Source organism: Alligator mississippiensis, chromosome 1 (assembly GCF_030867095.1).
Source record: "Alligator mississippiensis isolate rAllMis1 chromosome 1, rAllMis1, whole genome shotgun sequence".
NCBI lineage: Eukaryota > Metazoa > Chordata > Crocodylia > Alligatoridae > Alligator > Alligator mississippiensis.
In genome coordinates, this window is record NC_081824.1 from 276,682,665 (window position 1) to 276,704,822 (window position 22,158).

At 37.3% G+C, this 22,158-nt stretch overlaps 1 protein-coding gene across 13 annotated transcripts in view; it reads right to left on the reverse strand.

The window, feature by feature from the left end:
* The window catches only part of ROBO2 (roundabout guidance receptor 2), a 666,866-nt gene that overhangs the window by 144,222 nt on the left and 500,486 nt on the right, over nt 1-22,158 (reverse strand). For all 13 annotated transcript variants that reach the window (XM_059720636.1, XM_059720642.1, XM_059720638.1 and 10 more), the window contains exons 6-7: nt 13,229-13,356; nt 9,644-9,655 (exon numbers count right to left, since the gene is read on the reverse strand). In XM_059720636.1, coding sequence (XP_059576619.1) covers nt 9,644-9,655; nt 13,229-13,356 — 140 coding nt within the window. The remainder of the gene's footprint in view (nt 1-9,643; nt 9,656-13,228; nt 13,357-22,158) is intronic.

The window sequence follows — 22,158 nt, forward strand, 5'->3', positions numbered from 1 at the left end:
TTTTTTCCAGACTGGTCCTAAGAAGCACCATGAATTTGCAATTCCTGCTGAAATCAGTGATCCTAAGGGAACTGTATTATAAGCTCCTAATGAACCGATTCCCCAAACTAGCTGCCCTACAGTGCGTATACATACTATGTACTGTGATATTAATGAAAAATAGATACTATAATAAAATATACTATAAAACTGCTATTGGAAACTGAAACTGAAATACAGTCAAGAGGAAATGGTATGGATGTTTTTCTTTTAATTTCTAGTTGTCTGCTAAAAGCTACTATGAGACCAAAACCATTTTATATATGCTGTAAAATTTTTAGATGATGATGTTTACTAATCTTTTAATTACATACATTTTGATTTTAAAAATGTACTATACTGTGTCATATAGATCCTCATTTAAAGTCCACTGAAGTCAACATGAAGTCTCCCACTGACTCCACTGCACTTTGATCAGGCCCGTAATAAAAATTCATTTATAACACAAAATGCGACACCAATAAATGTAAAAGGGCTAATATAAAACCATCATTGCACGGCTTACTATTTGTAGATATAATTTAAATTACTGATTTGATAGTATCTAAATTCAGCTATTTGATTATAAACTTTCAAGGGGATACAGTGTAAGAATTACTTTCTGAAGGTGTAAAGTTCTAAAAATTGGGGTTCATTTGAAAAACTTTAATGATTTATTAAAACATTTACCTCAAAGGAAATGGTGAATTAGTTGAGATCTTTTAATTCACGATGGAACATGTGTGCTTTTGGGCTGAAATATCTAAAACCAATACATTTTGAAAGCCTTTTGAATTCACATTTCATTAATATATGGTCTGCCATCAACAAATAACTTGAGAGTTTAATTTTTAAAATATTTTCATCTTAGAGCTCTGCTGTTCTCATAACCCATACAATGTAGGTCACATGCTTGGCCTTTGTATACCAGTGAAACTGCCATTATTAAGTAGGTTGGCCACAGACTTACCATTCTGCTAGGTAAGTGTGGTGATGCTTTACTATGTAGTAGACTGATTTGTTATGCAGGAGAACATCACCATTTACAAATGTGCAGCAATTAGGCTAATGTAGACTAATTTACTGTGCCATTGAATAGTCCTGTCAGACACAAGTACTATCTGATAGCGGAGTAAATTATTGCACCTAAACACATGTGTATGTGGTGACATCCAGATTAGTTTACTCTGGCTCAAACAGTGCTGGAGTTTATTCAGTCACATTAATTGCACTTGTAGCAGCATTACTAACAGGTTTTTCTGTCACCAGGGACCGGATGATGATGAAGAACAAGATGCCTTTTAATTGATGTAGAAAGAATATATTTTGCTTATATTCTTGTGATTGGGTCAAAGAGAGACATGGAGTGGCCCAGGGTCATTCTGGAGAAAAGAAAAGTGACTGAGAGGGCAAGGGGTAGAAGACTTCTTCAGCTGAGGCCATCTGTCTTCCCTATCTGTCAACATGGTACTAATGGACTAATTCCTTCCCTGATAGTAACAGTGGTCAAAATAATCTCTCCCTGCTAAATTTCAATAATTTCTATTAGATAGAAAACTAGCTATAATAAATCATAGGTATAATGAAGTATTGGCACTTGCACGATAATCTGTTGAAATGTGCTATGTATGCCTAGAGCTAAACAGGAAGGCCACCTAGAGATCATGGCTCCACAACAATAAACTCTCTACCCTCTCTGTGGCAGATGACAGATGAGAACACATAATTATGTTTTCCAGAGTTTTTTTGTTTAGGTCTGGGTCCCTATTTATGCTGCTAGGTCTGGCAATTGTGCTTTTACAAGGGAGAAGACAAAACAATACTGCCATGAGTTGGCAATATGGAAGTCCAGAGATCTGAGGTAACTAGTTGCAGTGGACTTGGTCCCTGTCATGCTGAATAGAGGGAGACAGAATGCAAAATCACATATCGGATACACTCCCTATGCCACATTATTTTCTCTTGTGAAATGGTACTACCAACCATGATTGTATTATAAATGAGGCCTTTGGATAATGCTGCAGATCAACTATTATTCTATTCAGCATGCAGCTAGAGAGGCTTGAAGTGGCAGTCAATCTATCTTAACACTTGGTTGTAAAATATAGGGTGCTTCCCATTCTTACATTGGATTCAATAAAATGTGTCCATGCTGGAGAAGAATCCTAAGATATGGTAACAAAACAACTTGTACAAATCACTTCACTGAATGAAAGCTGCTCAAGTATTCAATTTCCTTGTTGTTCTTCTTGCATGGGATCATGTGTCAGGTTAGCAAGGGGAACCAAGATGAGTCATGAGACTACATATGCACATCTGGACTTTAAAGTCATTTCATGGATTTCTCTCTTAGCATATTTTTTTTTTCCTCGTCTTAATGATACATTTAATGTGATATTTGTCTCCCAGAATTTCTGCTTCAGGTCGCTGCTTCTGAAAGCAAAGGTTAGGAGTGGGCTGGTTGTAGGAAGGACAGATAATACATTGAGTCTCCTACTAGATTTGGGACCACACCAAAGTTAAAGTTAGGATTCCCACAGTAAGAATGAAAAAAATACTTTGTAAAGACTGCATCCTGATTATTGGAGAAGTACTGATATAATTGTTTTTATCTTCAATTCGCTGAGTTTAGCTCATGTATTTAATTAATAATATTCCTAGTTCAGCTGTCATGATATCATATGCAGTTAAAGAGCAAAAGCTCCCAAACTTTGCAAACACATTCTACTTTCTTTGTAAGACTGTAGAGAAGACCACAATCAAAGACATCTTACTATTTATTTTGACTTGAAAAACTCAATGAAGAATAAAGCTATTGTAATCCTCTCTCTCCTGTCCCTTTTAAAATATACATTTTATAAGTCTTGTTTTCAACTACAGCTTAATCCTGAGCAATCTTTCTGTTGTCATTTGCTCTGACTCCTCTCACTGAATTAGTCTCGTCTCATCCTCTCCTTTAAATGGTCCTTATATCTGACAGACTCAGTAGACTCACAACACACTTGTTTTTAGCATGCAACAACATTTCCCAAGACCCTTAAGCAGTTTGGATATGTATAGAGAGAGCTGGCAATGAGTTTTTGTTTTAGGTTCCTTAACACTTCCCATTATTAAGGACTGTTTTCTTGGACTCTCTCACACTTTGACTGTTTGAAGCAGACACTTAAAATTCAGGAAGTGGGGAGTCCTGGGGCTGAAGACATGCATTTGGCAAGCTCTGCACTAGGAAAACAATACTCATATCAATACAGTGGTAAAACCTTCTGGTGTGGAAGCAGCTGGTACTACAGGATCCCAAGATAAAAGCTGTTGTCCCAGGAGAAACCCAAAGACTGGATTTAGCTTTAGAGGAATGCTTGTAGCTTATAGTAATTCAGCAAGCAAGGTGGATTATGACAAAAGGATTTTTGTGCATGTGAACTTGTGGATATTGGTGCTATAGAAATAAGTCAAAACAAAACAAAAACAAAAAAGAATTTCTTAGCCGTGCCCCTCCCCGCCCCCCCGTGTTCATGTATGCAGTGTCTTATTCATGGATTTTGCCATTTGTGGGGGATAAGAGAACCTATCTGCCGCAAATGGCAAGGGTTGCCTGCAGTATGACCTCAAGAAAGCTGAAATCAGATTTAATCCAGTGGAAAGAAGGACCATTGTGATGATTAGGGTGAATCATCAACCTCCAACTCTGAATTCCACATCCCGTCCTGACTAAACCCATTTTAAATTTAAATTTTTGAGCTCTTGTAGTACATTTTTCTGAGCAAAGACCCTGCCCATCACATTTGTAAAATACTCTTGTATGGCACAGTAAGTGATTATAAGTTTGTGTAGTTAGTGACATTAGTACTAATTGACATTAATGAATTAGTGAATATTTTTGTATTGTCTTTCAGAACTGTGAAGCCTGCCAGGAGATCACCACATAGGGGACACAACTACCGTATGCCATGTTTACAGTCAAAAACTGACAAGCAGCTGAATAATGTTGTGGTTCTGTTCAAACTGTAACAATAGAGTGACATGAAAATGGCTGAACTAAAATGAATGAAATAAGCTGATCAAATTTATACTCATCAGAAGCCTATTTAAAAGTACAAAAAGGGGGAAGAGGAGTAGTGTAATTTTCAGGTGTCCTGCCCATCTCCATTTTCTGGTTACAGCCTGAAGGATGATCTGTTTAGGTCTCTTTCAACCCTAAGCACTATGAAACTATGAAAGTATCTTCAAGAAACAAATGTCTTTAAAGAATTTAAAGGGCTAGAAATCTCTTTGGTGGACCTAATCTTCAGAGACTTATGAACTGATCCAAAGCCCATGGAAACCAATAGGAAGACACTTCATTTCAGTGGAAAGAATGGAGTTTCCACAAATTCAAATGAAATTCAGCTAAGCATCCAAAAGTTTAGATATTTATCTAAAATATCTGGCCACATATCTGGGGTCCAGGAACTCAAATGAAATCATCCATCAATTCATGTACTCAAAGACATCTGAAACTGATGAAAACATCATGCTATTTGGGACATATTTGGCAAATACCAATTAATCCTGTTCTTTTCAAAATGGAGGATGGAGACGTTTACAGTCCATGGTTCATTACAGTTTTGTTGGCTCTAAAATAACAGTACGATTTTTACATTAGATATTTGATTATAATACCATGACTAGACAGTAAGGTTGCTGCAATATCCAACCTGTATATGTAAAAAACATTGTACTATTATAGGGTCAAAGGAATTGGGAGCTTTGTCTGAGTACAAACTTCTCATGGATTTAAGGATTTTCTAACAAAACTTAATGGAAAATCACCACCAAGACAAGCTGGCTCTCTCCTTTATGTTGTTTACATGTGAGGATAGTGATATTTTGCCCCATGGTTGGATTTATTCTGTTTTCTGATTTCCTCACTAATCTGACTAAAGTGTTTGCCAGTTGATAAATAACCAAGATGTATCCTGGTTCACCCACTCTACATTCAGAGAAGGTCCAAATGATAAATGCTTGCTGTCTGCTGGTGCTTTTGCTTACCCCCAAAATCCCTGTAGAAAACAGCAGAAGGCAGTTTGGCGAAATGCCGTGCTTTGATGTAGTTATCAGAATTTCTGCCACTGAAAGATGGCACAACACTACCCAGTGGAATAACACCACTTCTGTCATACACCAATCACCATTTCTGGTGCTGTCATAATAATCCTGATGTCCCACGTGAAGGGTGATATTTCTACGTCTGGCACTAAAAGAAAGAAAAAAAAACCCAAGTCTGGCAACTTTTATGAAATATAGAGGCTGGATATTACAGCAACCTTACTGGCCAGAAAGGAGAGAAATAATCACCTTTTCCATTTAATATCTAATGAAAGTTATTTCAAACAACAAAGAATAATACAGTTCTGTTCTAAACATGGCTCTTTATGTTTCATATGTATTGGACTGAAACATTCTTGATAGGTCATTAAGTCATGCCAGGTTGATTTATGATGTGACAACTTACCAGAAGAGAGTACAATGCAACAAGAAGTTACATTTCACTTAAATCTGAATAGACTGCATCTAATTAGTACTAAACATAGAAAATGGAAAGTAGGTGACTTATCTCTCTGTATCAGCCTTCCCCAGGTTGGAAAGAATATAAAGTTTTCTTAAATGTTTTGGTTTCTCCATACCTTCCATTTCCTTCTTAAGTCCAGTTGCACACTTCCTATTGAAACTGCAAATGAAATCCAACTTCTTAATGCGCTGCATATTTTTCTGAAAAGTTGAGTCATATCATAAATCAAGTTGGCTTGAGTTACTGTAATGCAACTGAAATGCACAGAAGTGGATGTAGGCAATTAATTTGAAAACTGAGTGCTGTTTGTGAGCTAAATTGGCTCAATGGATGATCAGGAAGAAGGCAACTAACCAGGAATATCAACTTAATAATTGACCTCCTTCTCTTTTAATCTATTTCTTTACATTTCCATTCACAAACAGAACAGTTTAGAAGCTACTATATGCTAAAATCAGGCATTGGATTTCATTGGATTAGACAAAGCTTTTTATTCTGGGACCCTACAAAAGTGTTAGACCATTGTCTCACTTTAAGTACCTGTGAAATGCTGAGATACCACTTTTCCCAGGACAATTGGGCCTAATTTGAATTAATTACCATTCAGGGTACAATGTATAAATGACCGTCTCCACTGACCTTCCTTCTGCTTGTTCCCTTCCCTTCCCTCCCCCACCACTCACTGACCTGTTTTGACCCTGGCAAAAAAGCCAGGACTGTGGAACACAGGATAAACTTGATCTCTGTTTTTAGAGGAATGGGATAATGATTACTTTTAGATAAGACTGAGGAAGCTTTGTGGCTTGTCCTAGTGCTAATGCAGGTTTATTCCAATGTACGATTCGCATAAGAGAGAGAGTAAAAACCAGAATGTGTGAAAATATTAACTTGCTTGTCTGGAAAACCCATCTGATGAGTGAAATCACAGAAGTAAATGGTCTAAATAGGGATAAATATCCAACTTCCTAAACCCATCTGTTATAACTTCCATAGGAAATCATTTCAAAAGCTTATAAAGAGAACATCTATTTTAGAGATGGGCAACACATTTATTCTAGCAGCAAATCAAAACACGATGACTAATCTGGTGCAGAACTGCTGAAATCACCAGCTGCCATCTACCTTAGGCAGAACCATGCTTCATTTTATATATGTAGCATATACCATAGATGGTGACTGACAGAAATAATTCATCCTGGAATTTTCCACTCCAAATGAAATTCAAACAAAAATGTCAAAGTCAATCAATAAATAAATAAATAGATTCATAACACCATTGTGCAAATAAAACAAAACCAAAATAAAGCAAAACACCCTAAACTGAAAACTGTAAAAGCCCATTTTGCAACAAGAACTACTATATGATCTTGGAATATTAAAGTAGCGAGGTTCAAAGTGTAATACATTTAAAAAAAAAATCCTTGTTTTCAGACTCTGTTTTTTCAAAAGACATTTTCATCCAGAAGAACAGGTTGAAATATAATGTGCAAAGAGTTTATATGGTTCATGGGGACCTTGAGGGAAGAAAAACCTTTAAACTACAGATTGTATTCAGCTGTTAGACTATATATGTATGTACAAATATACCATACAAGACACATGCTTCTAGGACACAGCTAAGTATTTTGATATTAAGTAACTGACCCCGCCTTTACTTTTATTCTATCAGTAGAGACTGGGGGGCTGTGACACTGGTGCAATGTATATGAGAACCCTGAGAAAGTGGCCCTATGCTCACTGAACAAGAGCAAGAACAATATAGGCATACATTAAGTTATGAAAAGAACAGGGTTTTTCTGTTTATTTTTGGTAATAATTATTATTATTCAGTTAGACATGAATTATAATGTTTTGCTGCCATTTTAGTGCATTGATAATTAAATTCCCTGTTAATATACTGCCTGTTTATATACAATAAATCTACTTGCTGTCACCATACACTTGTGTGTAGTAGGGGTTGGTATATTTCCCATCTCTCAATTCACAAGGCTAATCATTGAATTAAATATTTTGATAAACATCATATTATACAATCATTATTTTAAGTAGCCCACTATAATTTATGGCTCTTTCAGTCAATCAAATAAAGGGAGACATTTTTTCAGCAATGATGACCTCTAACAATATAATACAGTTATGGCATAGCAAAAGTCAAGCTGACCACAGTGCATTCTTACAAAGTAGCCACATGCTTGGCAATTGAATAACTTAAGGTTTGGTATGATCTTAAGAGATGGAATCATGACTCAAGGCTCTAGAGTAGTGGTTCTCAACTGTTTTATGCTCAAGGCACCCTTCAAAAAATTCCAGCTCTTAGCTTTTCACAGGAAAAAAAAACCTACAGTAATTTTTCTGCTGCAAAGAACTCAAAGTCCACAACAAGTCAGAATGTGTTTGATACTATTTGAAATCTCTGCTTTTATCTTGTGATCTACATGTAGGTATTTACATACAGAACAGTGCTATTATTGCCTGGTACCCTGGTTAAAGATCACTGCTCTAAAGAATCCAAAAAAAGAGGATGAGTGTGATGGGGGGGGGGGGGGGGGGGGGGGGGACAGGGATCAACCACACAGAAACCTACTATTTTACTTGCAATTTCCCCTGTTGAATATCCTTCCCTTATTTCACGGGAGAAATACATCATTTATTGGTGGTGTTCTAATTGCTCATGTTCCATCTTTATCAACTTACAAATCATATTTATCTTTCAAACAAATGACCTAAGTCATCATAACTTGACACTAGTTTCACACGATGTAATTCCATTAATCTTAATGGGAATCTGTATATAGCTGGAGTATGATGCACTGATGAGCCAGGGTGAAATTCTGCTTAAGAAATTCTAAATGCTATACAACATACTTAAGTTCAAACCCCAAATTTTAGATGAACAAAACTCCTAACAGGATTTTTATCTGAAGTGAATCATACAGGATTGAACCCTTCAGAATTGTCTATTAAAACAAATATTAACTTTTCAAACTAATACAATAGACTAAATTAACTAAACATTTCATGTATCTATATCTATATATAGATATTTATATATATATAAACTGAAATCCATATATATACTTCAATTTCATATATACAGATTTCAATTTCAATTTATATAAAGCACGCACCATGACATTGATTGTAGCAGTGTAATGGTTAAATAATTCATGAAATTCTCCTTGGCAGGGAGCAATAATCTATTATTGAAAATAAAAATAAATTAAATATTTGGAATATTTCTTAATATAAGAATAATGCTTAGCTATGGATAGGTGTCATTTTCTATTAGCTTCATTTTTTATAATTTAACCATGATTTTGAAAGCTATAACCAGGTTTCAAAATTTTAGAGGATACAAATTCCCAAGTAAAAAATCAGAGGTAGACTTTCGCTGGACATTTTAGTGAAAATATAGTGCATACTATTTGGTGCCCTCTAGTGTACTCCAAAAGCAAAACCTGCACTCTCCAAGAGTGTTATAACTTGCAGATAAAAATGCACCTTAGTAAACTCCCCCACATTCCCAACTCTATTAACTCCTCTTCATTTTAAGGACTGTGATTATTTTATTTAAAAAACTCTAGAGGAACTAATAATTAAATAAAATAAAAAAAAAAAAACCAGGACATGCAAAGCTTTAGCCTTTCTTCTTATGTAAGCAAAAACAGAATAAGCCAGATCATTTATGGTCTGATACCAAGACCACTGAAGTCAATAGAAGACCTGCTGTTGACTTCAATAGCCTTTGTTCCAGGCCCTTAAACATACATCCACGGACCGTTAAGAATGATTGGATTAGTGATTTTGGCTCATTTTCACCTCACCCCCACAGTTCCAATTGATTGGTGTGGTGGCTGGTTAGTGATTTGGCAAATGCCATTGCGTATAGCATAATAGAAGCAATAAAAACTTCAGAAATAGCAGTTCTGTCAAAATTACTTGCCTCACATTAGAAAGTTAGAACTATTATACACTGATTAATAATAACTGTATTTAAATCGGTCAAATGCTGCTGCAAATGAAAGATGAAGCACTGCGTGAAGCCATGCTAAAATGGATAGAAGGATGGTTACTTACCAACAGGGCGAGCTGTAGACATTACAATGGTGTGGTGAGAACATAAAAAGGAAATTAAAAAAAAGAAAAGAAAATCTGTCAGAATGCATGACGTGCAATGTTACATCTAACTGTGGACACTCCCATGATCTCTCAACTCACAAATGTCAGTATCAGTAAGGTGTCCAGGTTATTGTTCAAGAATCCTTTTAATTGCATATTTTCGGACATAATATCCGAACAAGCTAGTGTGAACCAATCATCTGAGTAACATGTTTTATATGTTCGTATGTTGTCATCTAATATCTCTGTTAATGCTTAACTGAAATAAAATGGCTTTGCATTAGTACAGCCTTCTAGCCCCTGATAAATACAACCATTCAAACCACAGTCTGGCAAATGTCATGCCAATAAATAGAAGCCATCACTGTCTGATCTAAATATCAATTGAATTTTTAGCATGGTCAGTCAGTACTGTAGTAAGGAGAAGCCCAAGACACTGTTTCTCTTATCCAGCAATAGGCATGGAAGCTTATATCACATCACTTTTTCCTCACTGACAGGGCTGATGAAAATATAACAGATACGTTGGAATGACCACGGGGATTTCAACTCAGAACCTCCCAAATTACTGCTTAGATAACTTATAGTTCCTAAAAAATTGCTGCTGAATGATCGACAGGTTAATTCTGCTTCAGACTGATATCAAGATTGAAAGCAGTTGCTGCAACAAGTGATTTCTTGATTATACCTACAGCCCTTCATTACTCTTGATCTGGGGAAAAGGGCTGTCAGCTCCTCTGTTATTAAAATATAGACATCCTGATCTGGAGAAGCTTAAGATTCGGACAGAAAATTCACTTGAGGTTGAATCTGGGGAGATGAAACTTCCTTTATTTTAGCAATAGATGAGTTGTCCACTTGCTATGTGACTTTATTAGAAGTTCACTGGATTCATTCTCGTTTGGGTTCATAAACCAGAACCTATGGTTTACAGATTCCCCAGGCAATACACTACGTTCAGGGCTCATTCATTTCCCACACCTGCAATCTTACCCAACCACTGTCATAACGACTTCCTTTAACCATTTCCCGCTTGTGTGCTTCTTATCTTTTTGACATAGAATATATTCTGTCATCCATAGACTAGAAAACGAAGAGGTAGAACAGAACTGCAACTTCATAGATAGGGGAATGAGGGCGTGGTCAAGGAATTTGAATTCTGCCCTCTCCTATGGCTAGTGAGGTCAGGTTGAAGCCAAGGATATGGTGTTGGGCTTTATGCTGTGAAGGGCAGGCTGCATGTAGGCAGGACATCCTTGAACTCAGGCTTTTCAGTGGCCATATAGATTACACAGACCTGGCCTAGCATCACCCCAGTGTGAATTCTAAAACACAGTTAATAGTTTTTGCCTTTGTATGTGAAAAAACCCAAACCCTAATATTCTGGTATACTAATAACCAGCTGATAAAAGTTTTGAAATGAAGACTTCCATTAATTAAAAATAGGACCAATTCTTGATCACTCTGAAGTGAATGGGAGTTTACCCAGGGGTCCTGTGTCTCTATAAAGCCCAGAGTACTGAGCTGTCGCCTTCAGATTTCTTGGATTTTCTCATTTTCTGTCACATTCTGAATGTTTATTATGCTTGTAATATAGTGACTTCTTTTGTATTGAATAAACAGCATAGCTTTGGTCTGTAAATTATAAAGCCAGGAGAAAAAAGATAATGAGAAATCTTCTATAGTGTGGGAAAATCGATTAAATTATATATTTCCTTTTTTCACCTTAATTTGGTCAAGTTCAAGCTCCAGTGATTTCAAAGGATTTTTGCTTTGTTCTAGTCACTGCTCATATAACTCAGCTAGGCTGGGATTTCAGGAGAGCCCCCTCTGGAAAATGCATGCAGTGGACACAGTTCTGGGAGAATGTTAAGGCTACCACACCAGCAGCCAGACTGGGCAGTGTGATTCTGCCTGTGACAAAGGGACAGAACAGGAACATGTTGGAGAGAGAATTCTAATGACGTTTTTCTTTTAAATTACAAAATTGAAAAACAATCCTTCTCACAAACAAAGAACAAGTCAAGGCATTTCTTGCCTTACAACGGGAAAGCTGTATTAACACTGCTTAAAGAGAACAACATAGTCACATTTTTGCCAATGGATTATCTCAATATCTTCTTTTCTTTGTTACATATGGACATCTCTCCCTTGCAAAGCCAGTGGGTGACTTTTTTTTTTTCTTTGAATTCAGCAAATTAAACTGAACTGTGTCCATGCATTAAATGGATGGAAATGGAAGCTGGCCTCTTGGGTCAGTTGACCCCTGTTCTAATAAAGCAATCCATAGAGACTTTGAACATTTGATTTAATGTGTAGGAAAAAGAAGCACAGATAAAGCTAAAAATGTTTTTATTAACCTTTCACAGCTCTACTGAAAACTGTCAGCATGCACCACTAAACTGTGAAATAGTGTCTGTGTGATATCCATTGTATCAAGCACTACTTATCTTTTTGAATGAAAAAAAACAACAAAGGCTTTTAACTCTTACATTTTATTTACTCATCTGGGTTTATGTTTCTAAAACGTTTTCTCTCCCAATAAGCTTTTAGCATGTCTACATCTACTATCACAATGGACATTTTGAAAACTCATTAGGATGTTGGTCTTCAACCCTCCTCATGCTGTCAAACTCCACTAAATAAATATTTGGTAGATTCCAAAGACGAAACACATTTTAAGGGAAAAATGCCATGCCTTAACTTACAATACCTAATTACATTTTTTATTCCTTTGGATGTTGCCAATCTTTTCATTTTGGATTAATGGTAGAACTACCTCCATACTAGAACTACCTCCATTCCATAATGCTATATGTGGAAAAGACACACACACACACACACACACACACACACACACACACACACACTCTAATTTGTTCCTCATTTTTATTACAGGAAGAAATGTGAACAGACCGTCTCAACTGGGGGAAGACCTACTAAATCAGATATGAAAGTTATGTGATATATACTTGCATGCATATTAATTTATCCTTTTAGATCATGAACAGAAAAACAAATTACAGCATTTAAAAGGGGAGGGATAACTTACCAGTCATGAGTGCACTTCAGCTGATCTGCTGTATATGTTTCATTTGTCTGCTCATATTGCAAAGTACGTGAAACTAATCTGTAGCAAGTTAACAGTAAAATCTAATAGTTGCTATATTTCTATGACTTAGCTTCCATTTACTCTGAGATAAGGCAGACACATAGAACAGTTACAATAGAACAGCTTGAAATGCACTATGCCCTCTCCTTCCCCTTTCAGTATTATTATTTGCCCTGTCCATATCCTGAGTTACAAATATTGAAACAGATTCACACCTGTGGAGAAATTCTGTCACTATTAAAGTCAACAGTAGGTTTGCCATTGACTTCTGCAGGACCAGGATTTGCAGAACCCTTGCTAACTACATGACCCCTTACTAACTGACTGCAATAGGTCTATGTCTACGTAGACCAGGGAGAATTTGGCCCATTGTGTCAGAAAGTGAGATTAAAATATATGCATATAGGCTGTTACTCAAATATAGCACTCACCTCGAACTGTGAGAGTAGCAGAGGCTTCCACCTTCCCAACTCGATTCTCAGCAACACATGCATAGGTTCCTTCATCTGTACTCATGGCTTTTTTAATGCGCAAGGTATAATCATCTTTGATATCATACCTACGTTACCAAAAAAAAAGGGAAATAGAAAAATCATTATGTAGTTGACAACAGAGATGAACACAATTTCCTACCCGGAGTGTGCCAATCTGATTTTCTCTTGGATACAACTTTGGAAGATAAATTATTATCTGGTGCTAGATGATTCCACCTAGCATTAATCTTCATGACATTTTTATTGCACTATGCATTAGTTAAAAACTTTACATAAAATTAGTATTGCTATGTTCACTCAGTATTAGGGCTTTATTAATAATATCACTCACTTTGCCCTTGATCTTGAGCAATATGATAAAATTAAGCTATCAGGCATCAGTTATCAATATATGACAACTCAAATTTATCATGGTTTTAACTACATGAGCAGCATATTTTCACTTGTGCTGATTTGGGAAATTTCTTTTAGGACCATATTTCCCCCAAAACAATAGTTTTCTAATACAATTGTCTATCTGGGGAGAGATTGCTACAGCCCTCACGAACAACATACCAGGTAAACACAGGATTTTGTAAGCCATATTCTAGCTTAAATTTTAAAGAGATGTATTAAAGAGGAAGATACCAATTTCACAAAAGTAAAGTATAATAAAGTAATAGAGTGGAGAAAGAACATTTTCTTTTTTTGAAAGCATAATTTCATTGTGGTTTTTTTCTATCTTACACTCATTCTAAAACTAGGAATCTGTCCAAAATGCAGAATGTATAGCTACACAACTGGTTCAGTGTGCAAGAAACATTCTTTTGTATGGCATTTTGAACTTAAATCCTGAAAAGACATTTAGATTTAAATCGATGGAATCCTGCAATGGCCTGGCTCGATCAAATACTTCAGGGCCTGATCCAAAGAAACTGAAGAGACGTTTTTGCCTTGGAATGAATTAGTAGGATTTAACTGGGACCATATTGATTTTCATAAAGTATGTTTTACTCCTCCAATATTTAAATAATTTCAATAAATGTTAACTTCGGAATAAGAACCTTGCTGCACTCAAATTAACACATATTCTACACTAGCTGCAGTTTCATGAATAGCATAGGAGGAAGGAACATCATCTGAAGTAAATGACTGGGCCTCCCAGCCCACGTATTCTATTTCCAGCTCAGAATAAGTGATTTAATCAGAATGTGCCTCAGTTTCTTCACATGTAAAACAACATATGGCTCCCTTTAAGCAAAGTAGATCAGCATCTACATAATTTCCATCACATTTAAGTGAATGTATAAATGTTCTGCTGAGTCAGAGTATAATTCAATCACTTATGGATGTGAAACTGAATTTATTAATACTTGTAAAGAGAACGTCAGGTGTTAATTTCTGTGAACACACACATTATTATCTACTGCTATTTACTCCTTTATTTTGTATTTGCAATTGATGCATTCAAACTATGCATATGGCAAAGTTATTGGAACCTTACACAATCGTGTGCTAATAGAACTGGTAAGAGTTTTAACCCATGAGTGCTATGTGCTGAAATGCTATGAATAGGTCTGTTTTAAGTAAAGCTCAAAGTATCAATTAGCACATGATAAATAATCTTACTTTTTACATTCTGAAGACTTGTTTTTGTTATCTGAGGTAAGTCCACAGCCTATTCAGTTAATCCATTCGGTAAAGAAGCCACATAATTTTAGCACGATGAGGAACTAGTCCCAACCATTCTACTGGAGGGGTGCAGGACAGGATCATAAATACCTGGTAACTCCTAGTTATTTGGGAGCTATATTTATATTTACATGTATATTTATTTAGTATAAAAAATTTAGCTAATGTCTAAATACTAGCTGGGATTGGAAGGGGGATTAGAAGGAGAAGGGCATTCCAACGCTTCCCAAAAATGTAGAGCCAAAATCTCTGCTAGCATAATTACATTATGGTTAAAAGACTTACGATGCTAGAAAGCTGACCTTCACTTCTGTGAGCAGCACGGAACTACTGTAAATATGCATTTGAAAGCCATATGCAGTTGTGGCCCATTTCTTCTGGACTGCTGCACTGAATTATGTAATTTTGCACGCTGAGCTGCACTAGACAATGGCAAACAGAATCATTGTTTTCATAGAAGGGCAAGGCAAGCAGATGTACCACTTCTTCTCCATCTCATGTCCTATCTGAGATTGCTGATGACAAGTATTTAGCAGAATTCGCAGATTCGTTAAAATCTGACAGGGCTGTGATGCGAGTGTTTCTGCTATGGCTGTTAGGAGTAATGGATGCCCTGACTTCCATAAAATCACAAAAATATGACAATGCCACCCACAATGATGAAGTTATTGTCTTTCTAACTATAATGCTGCTGGCAAAACACTGTGCTTATCTTCTTGACACAGGTCCAGCCCTAAGGGAGTTTGACTTGAGAATCTGCAATCAGCTCCAGAAAGATATACCTAAATTACGACTGTTCATCATGCAGATATTAGATCAGGGGAAGAAGGAAAGAAATAGTGCAGAGAAGCACCCAGGCATTTATTCTGCTGTAGTGACAAAATTTATTCATGTATTTATTTTAATAAAAGTTAACACACAAGTGGTTCTCCTACCACTGCTGAGCTAAACCCAGACAGGCAGCAGGACTGACTGACTGACTCTTTAAAGTCTGATGCAAGCAGTCTCAGAGACAACTCTGTATTCTGCTGTGGACTGCAGCTGACTCGCTCCTCTTCAACTCACTGATGCGCTGGTCTTGTCAAGCCAGCCAGCTGCCTTGGAAGGCTCAGCAATCTTTATGCTTGCACCTGTCAATCATGCATATAGTGCAAAGGCTGCTGGGTGAAACAGTCAACTGTGTGGCATGCCAAGAGGTACAGTTAGAACACAACTGCAATGTTCCACCTGGATATTAATAGAGAAGGTAGAGCAAATATGTCCCTTTTGTGGTCCAATCACCAATTACTTCAAATAGAGATCCCAGCTTTGTTGTCTGCCCACCTGCCAAGTCCTTAATGGGTTTCTGGACCACCCTGAAGAAGGTCATGCCATCTAGCAATCAGACCAGTGGATAGATGGACTGGCAGGACACTAAAACCATCTGGTGTCCTAAAGCACTGATGCAGCACCATTCAGTCATCTGTTTCACCTACACTGTCCACACAAGTCACCATGGTTCAATGATGAGCATTGACAGATGAAGCAAGCAATGAGAACACAGGAAGAAAACCTGTTTTTTCGTCTGATCCACAGCAGCCAAAGAAAATAGGTGGAATATGAAGGAATAAAGAAGAAGGTATTCCATGTCTTTCTTCTCTCCTCCTCATGCCTCTAAAAAGCCACAAGTTATTGTAGGTGGTGAACAACTTAGCCAACTGAAACATCTTTCTCACAGTTCCATCTTTCTCCCAGTAACCTCTCCCATTACAAGATGCTTACATCCATCATAACAAAGACCAGCACATCATCTTCATGTAGAGTAGTGCTACTGAATCTCTAAAATCAGGCTCAGAGAAAAACTCAAAGGCCAGACTCAGAGGTGGAGTTTCTGAAGACTCTATGGCCATTCAGTTCTAACACCTGAGAACTGGACCTTTAAACTATGAAGCACTTTCAATTATTTTTAAAAATATTTAAATATCCATCTCTGAATGCTGACCTATAGCCCCCAAAAGAATGCTTCCTACTGAACTGAAGATATATTGTATCAACCTTAACAATTGTTTGTGCAACACCAGAGCAGTGCAAAGGAACAAGATCATACTGTTGAATCTGGTCCTAAATTCACAACATGTAGCAACATATAAGAACAGTGACAACTGTTAGCCAAATAACATACCAATGAAAACTTCTGACATATATGCAGATTTCCTCATTTCAGCCATGCAATGATGACTGATTGTACCATAGCTCCAGTTCAGAAAGCCCTGAGCAAGTGACCCTATCTCACAGTTCAGACTCATAGTAGTTGCATTCAGCAGTCATTTTTAACTTAGCTTAATTACAACCTAATTTCTTCATACATAGCATAGACACAAAATTTCAGTAAATTTTATTTAGACAAAATGCTCAAAGGGCCTGAGCTACTCCAGTTTTAATGTCAGTCAAGGTCTGAAAAAGACCTATTTTTCTTTCTGTTTCTTAAAAGATATATTTTTTAATTAATTTAGGCCAAACTTATCAACAGGTAAACTTGTAAATATTTAGAAAAATTATTCTTAATAAGAAAGTTCAGGGTTGATGCATCGTATTCACCATGCACAGAAAGGAAAGGTTGAATCCTTTCATTAAAGGATAAAAACACACTCAAACTTATCTATGGAATCGCAACCGTGCTTCTATAATATGTGTAGTAACAAGAAACACTTTCTAATATTGTATCTAAATATTATTAGCAGTTATTGAAGATGATGGCAAAACTAGCTACATTGTACGGTGGCCTGTAAGACAGAAGTTACATATATTCATTTTCATCTAACAGGTTTTAAATTGATTTTGTTAAACATTTTGAGGTACTTAGCCTTTATCTGTACTGTACTCCTCAGTTATCAGTGTGGAGTTGAGAGAGAATTTAAAAAAAACATTTATCATATGTATAGATTTAAAACAGCCACTATTTAAACGTGATATAAAATTACTCCTGTTCTACAAGTAATGTAGAGTAGGTCTGCCTTTAATTAAACCAGAAAAAAAGAGAGAACAGGTAAAAGAAAAAAAAACACTGCTGGTGAAGAAATTCTAATAGAAATTGGGTGATTTTGATTGTAAAATTTAGCAGTTTCTGGCACATATGAATGCATTCATTGTTGCTCGTTTTATTAATGACAGTTGTACAATAGTGTGCTGACAGTCCCTGCCATATAGACACATTTTTTTCTGATATGAAACACTGCTGAAAAAAATGCAACCCAATCAGATTTGGCCCCCAGACAACATGTGCTATCATCACTGTACCGTGAATTGAGATTGATTGGTAACCAGCTGTGACAAAGTGGGGAAAAGAGCTTTGTCTTTTTCAAGAAAAGAAAAGAAAAATAGAAAACAAAATTGTGTCAAAACCATTTCCATCTGCTCAACCAAGTAATGAATAAAACAAAACAAATTAATCTGCAATACTTAAAAATAGTTTATGTATTGAAGTTGCAGTCATGCATTGGCCTGAACATGCAAAAAATCTAGAATTAAATTATTTTTCACAGTAACTTAATCTTTTGTCTCATATTCCACAATTTATCTGTGCCTTGTCCAGCATCCATTACCCAGTCTGTGATTATCAAATAAAAAAGTAATTTACTGAAATTCGGAAAAAAGTTTTAACAATCCAAATGCTATGTGGCTGATTGATTAAATAAAGCTTTTTGCATTTTCTATTTATTTGATTTCATTAGCGTTTTCTAAGTATATATACTGCTTTTTGAAAGCCAGGAGGTGAGATGTTAAGAAAAGTAAATGTAGTATTGCATAAAAATGACGCACATATTTCAATGCCTAATTTGCACACACTCAAGCAGTAGAACAGTACTACAGTTGCAGATATTATCCTTATAGTTGGCCAACTAGACATCTAACTGGCTATTGCTTGCTCTGCCTCGACTGTATGTTCAATGGTTGTAGAAGAATTTTAATTATACACATCAATGCCCATGTATATGCTCACACAGTTGTATAATTCTTGCTTATAAGAGGCAGGTTCCCTCTGAGAGGAGTCCACAAGACAAAAGACATGATCTTTGTTTGATACAAATCAGTGAACTGATTTCAAGAATTATACCAATTTGCTCCAGCTGATGGTTTTGCCCCAAAACGAATGAGCAGTTTTCTTAGAGATGCTACCAAAAGGGCCTATGCTTTCAATTTTCCACCTTTACAACTAAACTATAATAATACAGATAAAACAGGATCTAAAAAACCATCATAGTATTACATAATCTAAATAAAGAGGTTACTAACAACTCACACTATAATAAACATATTCCATTTTTCAGTAATGTTGGTAGTGTTATATGCTCAAATGTGTTTAATACAAGTAACATACATAGCAAATGTTTGTGTATGAAAAGATCACTTTAAATTGCCTTTATATATCTAATCCTGAAGCTGCCAGGTACTAAAGTGATTTTGAGGTGCAGCTTACCATATTCTCAAGGCAAATCTAAATTAAGTCAGTAAGTAGGGTAACACAAGGAACTCTCAGAGATCCTAGAAGTTAGCCACAGCTACTGGCCTAGGAGTTTCACTTTTCCTTAACTGGCCTGTTCTCCAAAGGGAGGAAGAAGGCATAGCATGGGAGCTGCTTTATTGTCTTTGCATTAACTTGCACATCTCAATTCCAGGTGAATCCTTGGGTAGTCATTTGAAATGGTTTCCTGGCAATCTTTTGCACTGGCCAACTAGGAAAAGCAGGGCCCAGGTACAGAGTTAGCTGACCTGATTATTTTTCACCCTTTATGATGTCAATTAAATTCTCTTATAGAATTTTTTTGGCCTCAACTCAGAACACTTACAGTGTGATATTAGCACATTTTTATAATTCAAGTATCGTTTATGCAGCAATGTAAAATACCAGGCCACATGCTCATTATGCCTTAAGCCAACATATGCATTTAGTATTTTATATAATGTTCTGAAACATGTTAAAAGAATATTAAAAAAAACCCAAAAAACACAAGTACACTCATTGTGCAAAACTTCCATGTTCCGAAGTAAAATCTGAGTTGTGGGCAAGGAAATTTGATTTTCTTACCTCACCAGAAGTAATGCACTCTATAGTTATTGATATTTCTAGTCATATTTATGTATGTATGCATACATCTGTATATAAACTTGGTGCTTTACCAAAATAAGCACTTTGGTGCTTAGAAGGGAGCTAAGGAGAAAATGTAACAATGTATCCCCTCTCAACCCCCACCAAATTCTCAAATACCCTAAGATAAATTGGAAACACAAAAATATAAAGAACAAAACATGCTGATGGGATAAAACAGCTCAACAATATCTTTTACCTCTATATCCTGATTCCATTTACAAATAAGGCCAGTAATGAACACAAACTATTACTATGTGATGACATTAGGAAGTAGGTTTGTGGTCTCACTTCAGTTCTTGATTATGATCAGTCTCCATATCACAGAAATTGGGACCAACTGTAGCCCTTGTTGGAAGTCTGAGCTAAGAATCCACATAATGGGTTGGCATGGAGACATACTTTCCCATCGCTTGGTGTAGCTTTTTACATCTGAGATTATAGAAACATAAGAAAGTAGGGCTGGAAATGGCCTCACAAACTCATCTAACCCAGCCCCCTTGCTCAAGGCAGGATCACCCATGACTAAACCATCCCAGCCAAGTCTCTGTCCAACCTGCTCTTGAAAATTTCCAGATGGAAATTTCCACGCCTTCTCTAGGTAGCCTGTTCCAATGCTTGACCACCATTGCAGTCAGAAAGTCCCTAAATATTCTCTGTTGCAGCTTTGGTCCATTGCTCCTAGTCCTGTCCCCTATGGCCATAGAGAAAAGAGCATCTCCATCCCTCTCTCTAATCACCCTTTAGGTATTTGAAGACTGTTATTAAATCCTGCCTCAGTCCTAGATTCATAGATTCATAGATGTTAGGGTCGGAAGGGACCTCAATAGATCATCGAGTCCGACCCCCTGCTTAAGCAGGAAAGAGTGCTGGGTCTAGATGACCCCAGCTAGATACTCATCTAACCTCCTCTTGAAGACCCCCAGGGTAGGGGAGAGCACCACCACCCTTGGGAGCCCGTTCCAGACCTTGGCCACTCGAACTGTGAAGAAGTTCTTCCTAATGTCCAATCTAAATCTGCTCTCTGCTAGCTTGTGGCCATTGTTTCTTGTAACCCCCGGGGGCGCCTTGGTGAATAAATACTCACCAATTCCCTTCTGTGCCCCTGTGATGAACTTATAGGCAGCCACAAGGTCGCCTCTCAACCTTCTCTTGCGGAGGCTGAAAAGGTCCAGTTTCTCTAGTCTCTCCTCGTAGGGCTTGGTCTGCAGGCCCTTGACCATACGAGTTGCCCTTCTCTGGACCCTCTCCAGGTTATCCGCATCTTTTTTGAAGTGTGGCGCCCAGAATTGCACGCAGTACTCCAACTGCGGTCTGACCAGCGCCCAATAGAGGGGAAGTATCACCTCCTTGGACCTATTCGTCATGCATCTGCTGATGCACGATAAAGTGCCATTGGCTTTTCTGATGGCTTCGTCACACTGCCGGCTCATGTTCATCTTGGAGTCCACTAGGACTCCAAGATCCCTTTCCACCTCTGTGCCACCCAGCAGGTCATTCCCTAGGCTGTAGGTGTGCTGGACATTTTTCCTCCCTAGGTGCAGCACTTTGCATTTCTCCTTGTTGAACTGCATCCTGTTGTTTTCTGCCCACTTGTCCAACCTATCCAGGTCTGCCTGCAGTTGTTCCCTGCCCTCCGGCGTGTCCACTTCTCCCCATAGCTTTGTGTCATCTGCAAACTTGGACAGAGTACATTTGACTCCCTCGTCCAAGTCGCTGATGAAGACATTAAAGAGTATCGGTCCAAGGACCGAGCCCTGTGGAACCCCACTGCCCACACCCTTCCAGGATGAGACCGACCCATCTACCACGACTCTTTGGGTGCGACCCTCTAGCCAATTCGCCACCCATCGGACTGTGCAGTCATCCATGTCACAGCCTCTTAACTTGTTCACCAGTATGGGGTGAGATACCGTATTGAAGGCCTTCCTGAAGTCTAAGTATACAACATCCACCCCTCCTCCTGTGTCCAGGCGTTTCGTAACCTGGTCATAGAAAGAGACTAGGTTGGTCAGGCACGATCTGCCCGCCACAAACCCATGCTGGTTTCCCCACAATATAATCTGCCCTG